General features: G+C 27.3%; 1 protein-coding gene across 5 annotated transcripts; it reads right to left on the reverse strand.

Moving 5' to 3' along the window:
• Positions 1 to 510: 510 nt before the first annotated feature.
• On the reverse strand, positions 511 to 6080 carry LOC107170687 (uncharacterized). Of its 5 annotated transcripts, none has more exons than XR_016190183.1 (6): positions 5814 to 6060; positions 5490 to 5618; positions 3270 to 3903; positions 2876 to 2960; positions 1130 to 1446; positions 511 to 824 (listed from the first exon to the last, which is right to left on the reverse strand). XR_016190183.1 is itself a non-coding variant. In XM_089219066.1 (6 exons), the coding sequence occupies exons 2-5, from the start codon at positions 5509 to 5511 to the stop codon at positions 1429 to 1431; spliced, it is 759 nt and encodes a 252-aa protein (XP_089075192.1). In that variant the 5' UTR covers positions 5512 to 5618; positions 5814 to 6063; the 3' UTR covers positions 969 to 1280; positions 1385 to 1428. The 5 variants fall into 5 exon arrangements, 4 of the variants coding, with proteins under 4 accessions (XP_089075192.1, XP_089075191.1, XP_089075190.1 ...); XM_089219066.1 differs by lacking the exon at positions 511 to 824 and having other exon boundaries at positions 969 to 1280; positions 1385 to 1446; positions 5814 to 6063; XM_089219065.1 differs by lacking the exon at positions 511 to 824 and having other exon boundaries at positions 969 to 1446; positions 5931 to 6080.
• Positions 6081 to 13184: the final 7104 nt, after the last annotated feature.

A 13184-nucleotide genomic window follows, 5' to 3' on the forward strand; every position in this document is an offset into this window, starting at 1 on the left:
AAATTAAAATCAATAAGCATCTAGATTTCCTATTACTACTTGAAGTATTGTATTAGTATTACCTTTTTTTGCAAAGATGATACCAACTACCAAGTGTTATAACTTATAAACATATTAAATATAAACTATTTCTGCAGTAGAACCTGTCATTTCGACTGTCTTCATAAAATTTACATCATGTTATAATTTATATTATACAACATCTAATTCAGTCCTGTAAAGTATTTGAGTAAAAGTATTCAAATACTTTTTTAAGTATTGAATACATTTTTAAATACTTTCAGCATGAAGTATTTTGAATGGTATTTTAAATACTTTTTTAAGTATTATTATATTAAGTACTTGTTTGTATTGAATACTTTGGTTTTTTTATTTCGAACATTTTATTTTTTCATTAAATTCAATACTTCACTGCCAAGTGCTTCAGTGGAACGGGTATTTAGTTTGGGTAGAGCAACCATGACCAAAAAGAGAAGCAGTATGACTGATGAACATTTTGAAAACATCATGTTCTTAAAATTTAACAAATATTTATTCAATCAATAATACATAAAATAAAAATTATTATAAACTTACTATGTGTCTATATTACGATAAATCATTAGAAACCTACTTTAAAAACCAAAAGTACTTGAAAAGTATTCCAAATACTTTTTAAAAGTATTCTTTACAGGACTGATCTAATTAAAGAACTTAACACCATTAACACAAGCAGCTGCTTTGAGGTTCCCACACACTGTAATGGTGGCGGTAACATTCTTTTGTATTGGTAGTTCTGTAGCAGTCGCAGTAAATTCTGTCTGGACTGACTTTACCGCTGCAGTCTGTGTGAATTTTTAAGAAGATGTAAAAATTGATGTATGTGTTTAATTGTAATTGTTTTATACCAAGTATGAAACTTGGGTAAAAAGTGTAAATCAATGTTAGGTTATTATAACACTGAACATTAATAGACCAATAAACAATGATTAAATAACTAAATAAGTTTAATTTAAGATAAAACATTTTAAATAAATCAAAGAGTAGGAAAAAAATCATAACATCTTATTGATGAGTAATCATCAAATATAACATTTTTCAAAGAAGTTAATTGCAATTATTAATATGGAATACTATTAAAACGACATACTCAGGGGGACTTGTTGAACATGAGCATCTTTAGGATGACCAATTCTCAAAAACTTTAACAAATCACTGTCTCCATGGATATGCTGTTAGTGATACACATTATCTTATTAGCCTGGTTGTGTATTCTTGTTTGTATCAGTAATATGTACAATCTTCATCGTAGTAAAGTAAACAGTTGAATTTAATATACTCAATCAGAATTCAAACAATTAACATCATAAAATAAAATAATAAAATAATATATATTGGAAATTACCGAGAGATCATGATGATCGCTGTTGAAATTCTACTAACTGATTATTAATAATATGTGCACTCCTGTAAAAAAAACAAGATTTTAAATTACAACATAAAAATTATATGACATTATTTTTTACGCCAAAGTACTCTTCAAATTTTAATGAACAATAAGATAACCTAACCTAACCTAACCTATTAATCATAGAAGTATCAAACCAAGATTGATAAATGTATACACAATAAATACTAAACACACAGCAGAGTATAGTATTAATATAGTATTAGTATTTAAAGTAATAATTTTTGATACTAGTTTTAAAATTATTTTATATTAAGCAGAGCTTGAATTGGGGAAAAAAATTGAAGGCGGATGAAAAAGTGTGAAAAAATGTTTGTAACTGAAAATCTATTGTCTTATTTTGAATAAAAATAAAAGACGGACTCGGGGATGAGTTCATCTACTAGTCAGCAATCAGAGACTGGCTTGTCCACCGTATTATATAATTTGTTTCTACATTATTTTTAAGAATAAAATATGAAAACAGACAAAAATGCATCTTATAATATGATGAATTAAGAACACTGAATAATACAAATTACAAAATATACCGAAGTATACCGAAAATGAATGAAAATATATTTTATTTTTTTTATAAATGTATTATATTTTCGTTCCAAATTAAATCCTAACACAGGTATACTTGCACTATACCCAATATCAAACTAATATTTTTTTTTCTCTCTATTTGTTCATTGAAATGATCTTAAGATCTTTGTCAATGCGTATCACAAGTGGCCAAGTGGGTAGTAGGGAGATCATATTGTGATATATTTATCTATGTATATAATATATATCATAATATACATGATACTACCCCCCTTCACCAAGAGGAGACATGTGCAGTCTTCTCTCCCAGTAGAGTGAGACTTAGTTGGAAATTGGATGATGGATGATGCAAACCGCAAACGGACGACAGCACGAGAAATTGGTGATCGCGTAAAACCACGCAATTTTTTTTTTGCACTTTGCTATGAATTGTACCAATGACTGTGTGACCACTACGCCACTCGGGCTTACTATTATAATATAAATATTAATATTTAATTTTCGGTAAAAGATAATTCAACATTTTAAAATCAATGACTGGCCTGTCACTTACCCAGTCCAGTTAACGATACAACAGTTGTCAGTTTGTATATTGTTACTATGGTAAGTGTTACTTCAAGAATATCAACTATCAAGGATATCAAAGATGTTAAATTGTGGGATGTTGCGACATTAACAAATAAAACTAAAAAATTCTAGAAACAAAATTCTATAACAAAATGGGTTTTTTAGCATTTCCCAACATAATTATGGGTATTCAAATTTCCAATCCAATGACATGATATAGGTCACTGTTTTAAAATTATGGGAGATGAAGTCCCTCCTAGTTATGCCACTGAATGACACCTTTTTCTAACTATTGTTTTTCATGATAACATAAAATATATTAATGCAACTTACTGATCGTCGTAATCGTAATCTTCTCATTCTTTTCACTCTTGCTTGTGTTTGTTTAAATGAGTAATTTTTAGCTGCTTCTTGATGCCTGCCCAAAATGATAACAAATAAATAGATATTTAAGAGTATCATAACAAAAATTTCAGTCAAAAAGAAACAATAAAATTAATTTTAAACGAATAAGTCCAAGTCAAATTAAATTTTATATCAATTTTAAGAAGAGGTAGACCGGACTGTTAAAAGTCCTAAACCTAAACCTAGTTTTAAAAACCCAACCAAACTAAACTTGAAAAATAATTTTAAATCTCATAATTAATTCAAACTTCGAAAAAAAATATTGACTAGTAAAGTATTAACATACTAAATAATATGATTGATCGAATAAAAATCAATTTACCTGATTATTTCACTGTTATAAATACTTCGAACAGACTGTGTTCTAATTGGATCTAGACATCTTTCAGCCAGAGCATCTCTCAATAATGGAACATTCATGTCAATTATTTGAGGCTCATGGTTGTGAGGAGTTCCAATAAAAATTCGTTTATCCGTCTCATCTTTATTTATAGATGCTGTACCATGACACATTGGGCGGCTTCGATTTCTTTGTCGCTCACATATTAAGGTTATTTTATTAACTAGTAACTTTTTCTTATAATATTTATATCCCAAATCATCTACATATATTTTTGTATTGCGTTGAACACCGGGGAGGATTCTGTATACTCTTGGTTCATCAACAATTATTTTATCAGGTAAATCTTCATTAGGAACATCTTCATCAGGAAAATATTCATCAGGAACATCTTCATCAGGAAAATATTCATCAGGAACATCTTCATCAGGAACATCTTCATCGTAATCCTCTTTCTTAATGATTGGTGTAGCATAGTCATGGTCAACTATCTGGTATGGAAATTTTATTTCTTCTTTAACATGCAGAATGTGATAATTGTGGTCAATCAAATGCTGATTTTGAACTTTAAAGTGATTTTTCTGATCCATATTTATGTATATATTAAACTTATAACCTAAACACAAAACAAATTTAAAAATTATTAAATAAAAACATAAACATAAATAATTATAAATTAGCTGACAATTTATTGCAGGGAGCACTAAATTAACGCAAAGATAAAATTGATCAGGATGAACTAGGACTAAACACTGAAATCAAAATATTGAAATTTAAATCAATGTAAAACAAGGTTTAGTGATGTACTGCCTAGTATGATTAAATCTTAAAATTAACTATTATCAATTGATGTAAATGTCCCTCCTTGTTCTACCAATTTACCTGCTCAAATGCTCAATTTCTAACTTGAATATATTTTTTTTTAATTTAAATCAGAAAAATGTTTGACAAAAAACATATTAAATAAACATTAAATTGATTTATCTATCTCCTGAAAGCTTATGCTTGTGTTGGATATAAAGAGTTATAAAACGTTAATTTTTAACTTCAAATTATGTATAATATAGAAATAACATTAATAACATTAATAACATAGAAACATATTATATTAGATTTTTACTTTCAGTGTGATTAAAAGAAAAATAGAAAATACAATATCAGAAACAAAACTTAAATACAAGCAGAATATAACAACTAGGTATAAAAATCATCACAGGAAAACATTAACATTTATCATATTTTTGCTTAATGTTTCATAATAATTATTAACCCTAGAATAATATATTAAAGTTTGTCTATATTTCAATATTTGTAAACAGCCAATCAGTTATAATTGTTTTCACACAATTAGGTGATACACATATTGCATTTTTAAATTAATTATTCATAGAATTGAAACAAGTAGGACCTAGATAGTTCAGAAATATTTGACCGAACGAGGCATTTGTATAGGCTATAGGGGCATTATATGCTCTGTTTTTTCATTTATTTTGTTAACATTGTACCAAGTGTTTATATTTTTAACTACCCATAATATCTCAAATGGTTGGTAAATTAATTTAAAAAGCTATACGTTTAACTCATTATAATTGAGTACTGTTGACCCCAGTAAATGCTAAACCACTTCCTACCAATTATGTACCTGATGAATTAATTCGTTGAATTATGCTATTAGCCAATAAGTATTTAATTTATGGCAAGTAAGTATAAAATTTGTAGTGTTTAACATTTCAGATTGATTTCAAATTAATACAAAACTAGAGTGTACATTATTTCTTCAAAACTAACATTACCGATGTGTGATAACCAATCACATCACAACATCTGAAACAAATTAAATATAAATTAAGTACTAACTAAAAAAAATAGTTTAAATATATAATTTACATAATATAATAACACATAAGGTATTTCTGCTTTTTAACATAGATAATTGAGGAATTGTTATTAGATAAATAATAGGTAATACGTTTATAATAATTGAGACCTTGAAATTTAACTATTTACAGTTTAGTACTAAATATTTACCACAGCATCATACTTTTTGTAAACGTTTAACAATAAATTCTTAATAGGTATTTAAAATCATAATATTGAAATATATGATGAAAAAACTTAATAATAGGTACTTCTATAATTCTGCAATGCAGAAAAATATAGCTTTGGTTTTGAATTTAATATTGTATTCAATACATTACTTACCACATTTTACTTTGAACAACATTTGTAGATCACAATCAAAATAATATTAAGTACAAAATATTAGCCCGGACATCTGATTTGGATTGAATTTCTAGGTTTTTGTAGAAGCAAAATATAAAAACAATACACCTAACATAAACATAAATTAAGTATTAGTTATTTTAAATGAGAAGATATGTCAAGAAAGTTATTGCCTCTATTAGTATTTGGCAATAAAAAATGTTATATTAATTTTATAACTGCACATTTATGTCATAAATTATTTTTGAAAAATCATTTTCCAAGAAAAATATTATACTTCAAACAAATGTTACCTACAATTACCTATAACAATGTAATTATTAAAATGGTTTATATGTATATATGTATGTAATTAAAAGCTAGTGTTCTGACAATGAACAGAAGTTTATTATAATAATATTATACTGTTAAAATAGGTACTGTTGATTGTTCTGTTCAAATATCTAGATATGGCTATTGGCTTTCTAGTTTCTATAGGCTTCAAAACATCGTCTAAAACCGTGTTTTTGAGTTTTTAACTACCCGATTGCTCTTATCAGAATATCAGCTATAACTGTTATCAGGGGCAGATCTGAAAATATCATAGACGTATTAATTAATATGTTCATCAAATTTTATGTTGGCAACAAATTTTATGCGGCCACGACGTCTCGTCATAATAATAATATACAATAAAAATGAACATTACAGCTTAGTGCTTAGTGCTTAGTGCTTACTGCTTAGATCATCTAAGCATTACGGTAGTGCTTATGTTCTATAAATATCTTATATTTTATTCGTATATTGATTATCTATACACATAAAATCCAATTAATCCAAATACCACTTGGTCACTGATCGCTGTAACTCAAAAACCACCGCGCCAGAAAAATGGATTTTCAAAAATGTTGCGTTTTAATGGAGTAATATTAACAATTATAATTATTCACTGCCAATACGTATTGTGCAATTGTGCTGCTCGGTTGCCTGCGGCTTTCCAGTTATCTGCAACGTATCGTTGTTCTTCGTGTCGATAAGAATAAGAATTTTAAAAATTGAATTGATTTGATATTATTATAATGTTATACAATTGTTTTGAATTATGTTTTTATATTTTATTCCTGGTAAGTTGGATTATTAATCTAAATTTTTAATTAGAAAACTAAAACCTATGTCCAATGAAATATGACATAATAAAGCAAAATTAAAAAATTTGGTTTTTTTTCAGTTGGTTTATTTTCCGTGGTCTTTTATTCCTTTGGTTTTAATGTTTTAGTTTTTTTTCCGTGGTTTTTTTTGTACTTGGTTTTTTTTCCGTTTACCCCTTAGATCATATACTATGATATCCCAATGATATATTGAAGCACATATAAACGAGTAAACGACGATCTAAGAATGCAAGAAATTATTATGATTGAATGCAGTAATTTTCGTCCTGTATTTTAAATGACTGTAAAACCTCTTTAATGGATATTAAAAAAAAAAATGGGCGTAAATTCACGGGAAGTTTTGTACATCACTAGCTACACCGGGTACGAGGTATTGGACGACAAATTAAACACAAATTTTGAGTCATATTGAGTTTTTAGTTGGTATTTTTAATGGACAACGAAGTGCACGGGTATCAGATAGTATTGTATATACTATATAATCATAAAGATATGTTCATGACAATATTAGTATACTATGCATAATATAACGTTTATGCCACGATATAGACAGTGTTGTAGAGTATTTGAGTAAAAATATTTGAATAAAAGTATTCAAATACTTTTTTACGTATTGAATACTTTTTAAAATACTTTTATTTTTGAAGTGTTTGAACGGTATTTTAAATACATTTTTTTAGTATTGAATACTATTTTATTGAATACTTTTTTTATTCCTATAATTCTTTATTCATTGTCAAATAATAATATTATAAATATAATATTATTTTATCATTTATGAACAATTCGATATAGGTTTTAGTTTTCGTCTATTAATAGCCTAACTAAATATGTTTTACTCCAAGAAACCGTCTGTTTATCGTCGACGACGATCGCAATTCGCAACGGTACGTTATCGGTACCTACTACCCTAGCAGTGCGTCAGTAGAGAGAGTGTTTAGTGTTGGTGGTGCAACAATCACCAAAAAAAGAACTAATATGACTGCTAAGCATTTCGAACAAATTATGTTCTTAAAATGCAACACACAAATGTTCGATTAATATTATAATTTATATTAATATATTATGAATGATTCAGAATTAAATTGATTTTTTTGTTTTGTATTTGAAAATTATGTCAAATACTTTACTGTAGATAGTATTTGGGTGGTATTTTAAATACTTTATTTTATAAGTATTTGAGTAATTACCTACTTAAATACTTTTTAAAAGTATTTTTTACAACACTGGATATAGATATCTTCTCTATACATCGTGGTCTATGCTATGCATTGAGTTTTGGCTAGGAATCTCATAACTTTCCGGACTACTGCAGTCTTTAAAATTGTGTGTAGTACGAAAAATTTAGTGTGCAGTACGAAATTTAAAAGTGTGTTATTCTGGTTATTCACACTAAACCTTTATAATAATACATTCTATACAATTTTAAAATAACAATATTAATACAGGATATCAGAAAGTTCTTCGACCACAAAGAATAAAAAAAAACTATAATATTTACATTTTGCATACCTAATTTAAATTTATTTTTATTTATTTCTGATATTATGTGTTATTATTTTCATGAATGTTGTACACTTAAAATGATGAGTTATATTTAAAAAAAAATTGTTTTCAACAAAAATTCTATTTCACAAATTTGTTTAAAGAACCTTTAAATTTGTTAAATAGAAGTTCTACTTTATTTAAATAAAATTATTTATTGTAAATACATATTAATATTAATTGATAGGTTGATAGGTACTATGTATAATTTAGATTTGACTGATTTGGGACTATGTGTGTATTGTGTATTACGAACATTTGGATATTTTAGAGACTGGACTACTGTTACTAATCTATTCTGTGCTACTGCCCCACACATAAAGTAAATAAATTGTCTATAGTTTCCGATGAAAAAATTGGTATTGCAACTTTGCAACGACTTAGCAGGTTTTTATTTAATTTGATAAAACATTTGACGCCGTGTGGCATTCTATAGTCATTCTACATGCTACAATAGTCAATGAATTACCACAGGATAAAATGGATAAATTAAATTTCAATTCATAGTCAATGTTATAGCAGTGGTCACGGGGTTACTATACATATTTATTTATAAGTTTTATTTTTCAACTTAAATCAATATTATAGATATACGCTAAAAATAAATATATTACATAAATTATGACATTATGATTGTTTGTCAATATAATGATTAATGACTAATATAATATACTATACGACTAACGAAATTCATTTAAAAATTCTTCCTTCCGAAATTCGTTATGTCACAAATTTTAGTCCTAGTTTAAACTTCAAATAAACACTTATAAAAAAAAAAATCATTGTCTTAAAATCTTAAATGTATTATATTTAATATGTAAATAAACGGGTTGTTATTTAAATTTGAAAAACATCATATATATTTTTACATAATATTGATAATGGTTGTTATATTAGTCACCTTTTTTTATGGCTTACCTATTAAATATTGTTGACTGTTGTTGCACATTTTATGTGTACCTATTAAATTATTATATGAATTTTTTATTCTAATGACGTATAATTTAGTTATTTTTTTTAAGGTACCTACACATATACTTTGATTTCCTCAACGCCATATATACTTATGGACATATTCCACATGTTTTAAAATACATTTTAGTCCCAGAGCCATCGTCATAGCATGACACATTAATAGTAATAAAAATATATGTTTTCATTTTTCAATGTTGATTAATTGTTTATTCAAGTTCCAAGGTCAAGCATGTACATGGAAATATTTTAATAATGCAAATATTGTTAGAACCATAGACCATAATATAAAAAGTAGTATCTATATTATATATTATTATATCTATATTATACCTACACTATAGTATACATATTATAATCGAAGTGTGCTAAATGATGATAGAACCGTACGAGCCGTACGAGATATTGATGATTATATTGAGTAGACATAGCTGTTAGCTAAGTAAATAATATGTCCAACTTAGTAAAATGACATCGTTAAGGTTGGAGGGGGAAGGTGGCATTCCCTCCTTGTCATTATTGGACTGGGTATGGGCTTGTGTCGGGCTAGTTTTGGGTCGTTAGCCCGCAAACATGATTCGTATCAACTATCATTACTCATTGTTAAATAAAATTTAACCAAGATTCGTGGCTCGTGCTAATACACGTAAAAAATTTGGTGTAGGGTGTGGGTATCTGTCTGTACCTAATGTATTTCTAATATTTATGTATATTAATTAATAGATCATAGAAGTACTATTATGGTCTATGTCACGATTTAAGATAGTATATCAACAAATTATTGTAGTAAGTTGTAATTGTAATGTAATGTAATTGTTAGCAAGCGATTATTTTCAGTTTAATTATGAGCCAGTCAAAACTTATGCTCCCCACTCTCAAAAACTGAGATGACGCTACTGATTTAGTATGAAGGTATACATGTATTTATAGCATACCTACTATACTTATTGGCCTATTACTTACCTACCTATAATTTTATTTTACCTAGTTACCTACTGTTATAGTTATTAGGTTATATTAAATAAGTTCCTAATATTATATATAGGTTTATAGCTTCTCATTTATTTCAACTATTCACAAGTTAAAAACCATAATATGCACATCTAGTTTCTATAGGTACTATTTTAGATCTTTAATTTCTTTATTTTTTAAATTTTATTCTATAAGCCATGTTCAATTGTATTGAACGGTAAACTGTGTGTCTGTGTCGTAAGGCACACAGAGTGAGCAGTCTGCTATATTTATATAATTATATTAATAAAATTGTTTAATTTTTATATATTATAATATGATTTTAATGAATTATTGAACTTATAGTACATTTTTTGTATTCAATTTTCTACTTTAATTTATGTCATAAATTAATAGTTTACTGTTTAACTAAAAGGTATCCGCAATGTGCCAGTGTATCACTATATTATATATTCATTGATTGTTGGGCAGTACGTAACTCCCTGGGTCAGCTGTATAGTTTGATTATAAAATGAATCCTTAGGTGTTCAAGTTTTCCTTTTCCTTATAAATTACAAATAATTATCATGTTAGTTGTAAATTTGTAATATAGGTACTCGTATTATTTAGTCATCTGTACCCAGACCCCGGTGTATTGTCATAATGAATAATGATTATGCCATTTATGAAACTTTGATGTCATAGTTTATTATTATTATTATTATTATATGGGAGACCTCGCTAGCTACTATTCCAATTATTGTAATATGTTTGCAATACACCGTTTACATTGGCGGTTAATTAAATTAATATCCGTTACAGTTTTAATTTTTGGTCTTCAATGTATCTATTTAAATAATATTTTATTCAATAATAATATTATAAATTATTGTAATGAGTATTCTCATTGACGCGTGATTAGCGTGGACGGTTATTCGAAATGTGGACGGGACTGGACAAAAAATCCATAATATTGCATAACCTAGCCATATATATATATATGTGTGTGTAACATATTCAAATTATGGATTTTAACCACGCCATATAAATAAAACTGAAATAGAAGAGGTAGCTATAATAACGTATAATCATTAATCGTACCGTGTTTATGACATCGTCCGGTATTAACTATATATTATGTAGTATGTACTGCCGTCGAATGGTCAAGATCCATTAAAATTTTGAGAGGTTCCATTTATATCTTGAAATTCGAGATATCGGGTTCCTCCACAAAAAAAAGGTTAGTTTCCATTTTCCTCCAATATTTTAGCAAATATTTTTGTTGTAGACTTGTAGTATTACATTCTGTTTTAAAAAGATAAAGTAAAACTAGGATCACATTTTACGCTTATCGGTTGATGATTACATTCTGGTGACTGGTATCGGCTATCTATATTAGCTATCGGTTAAGCCTAATAAAGATACGTATACTGTTACTGTATACATTATATAAAATACGGGAATATACGTATATACTTATATATATTTTATTGTGTAGGTATCAGTTGTTAGTGATTATTATGATTACACCATTAAGTGAGACAGACACACGAATGTATAGGATTAAAGGCGCAGTTTCAATAAAAAAAAACTAAGGATGCTTAAGCTATGCATTTTGTCATTTTAGTTTTTTTTTTTGTAAGAAGTTTTTTATACATATAATTAACAACATTATTTGAGGATGCTAATTTTAAAATTGGGTGTGCTTAAGCCACCCCCTATTTGGACCTATGTATACGATATACTCGCATTAATAAGACTACACATATTTTAAGTAGCGAACTGTACATCGAATAGTGTCTATAGTGTTGGATGTGTTTATAGTTCTTTTGTGTCTATTGAATTTTAATTTAAACATGTCTGAAAAAGCGGCGTTTATTGATTTATTTGTATTAAACATAATACCTGACAAATATTTTTTTTTTGGCTATGCATAAGTTATTTGTATTAACTATTTTGTTGTTTTATTTATTGGAGGAAAATGTTCAAGAATTATTTTTTATATTTTTGGTGTAAAATGGACAGTGGAGCAAAATGGTATCTCATTTTTGAAGGAAAATGGCTACGGCCAAAATTTCAAAAGAGTCTATATTCTATAATTTATTAGTTATTACAAAGCTTAAAACTTTCAATGACTTACGTCTTACAGCACATGATCGCAATATTTTATATGTGGGCAGTTGCCAGTTGGGCTAGGATTGAGATACCTATTTAGTAAATTTGAAATCAAGATCATTGATAATATGTCATATATTCTCGAAATAAATAAGAGCCATAGTCCTCAGTTAAATTTTGAATAGTGAACAGGAGAAACAGGATGAGCGTCATCTGCCGTGTTAGAGGATATCATGAATGCGAATGTGGACCCTAAAATTATTAAGGCTTACGTTTAATTTAAATTCACTGATGCGTCCTATCATATTTTGGATGTTTTAATGATGAAGGTGAATATTTAAATACTTATTTAATAGGTTAATTTATCATTGCATATTTGGTGTATTCGTATCAACCATGGTACATTAAACTTTCACATCGTAGTTGACAATATTCTCTTTTTCTATACCTCAATGTGTCTATTATATAGTCTATACCATACTACAATGGCATACTTGAACCTGAATTTTTCTTTGTTTTTTGGCTGGGGGATTAATATATTTTAGTTTTTCCTTTTTCATTACTAATAATCAAAATTAATCAGAAAAATACATCTCATAAGAAATTAATATTCTTTTGAAAAATTTTTGGTGAGGTTTTATCTCCTACTCCGTTTATACGTTCTGGTAACGCGTGTATAGCTAGGTATAGAATTGAGGGTAAATATTAAACTTTTTTTTCTTCTCGTTTACATATTCTTTCTGATTCGAATTGTTCATTTGTTCGTCTCCTATCATATTATTTTGTTGAATCGAGTATTATTAGACCATTACCATGCACATTATGAAATGATACAATTTAGTGACTACCCAATTTTAAATAAAGAATATATATATATTTATATATGTCACTACTCAGTAGTATACTAGTATACTATAGTATTATATATAATATATAGTAATAA

Source organism: Diuraphis noxia, unplaced genomic scaffold (genome assembly GCF_037042655.1).
Source record: "Diuraphis noxia isolate RWA-SAM2 unplaced genomic scaffold, SU_Dnox_SAM2 contig0002, whole genome shotgun sequence".
In the NCBI taxonomy this organism is placed as follows: domain Eukaryota; kingdom Metazoa; phylum Arthropoda; class Insecta; order Hemiptera; family Aphididae; genus Diuraphis; species Diuraphis noxia.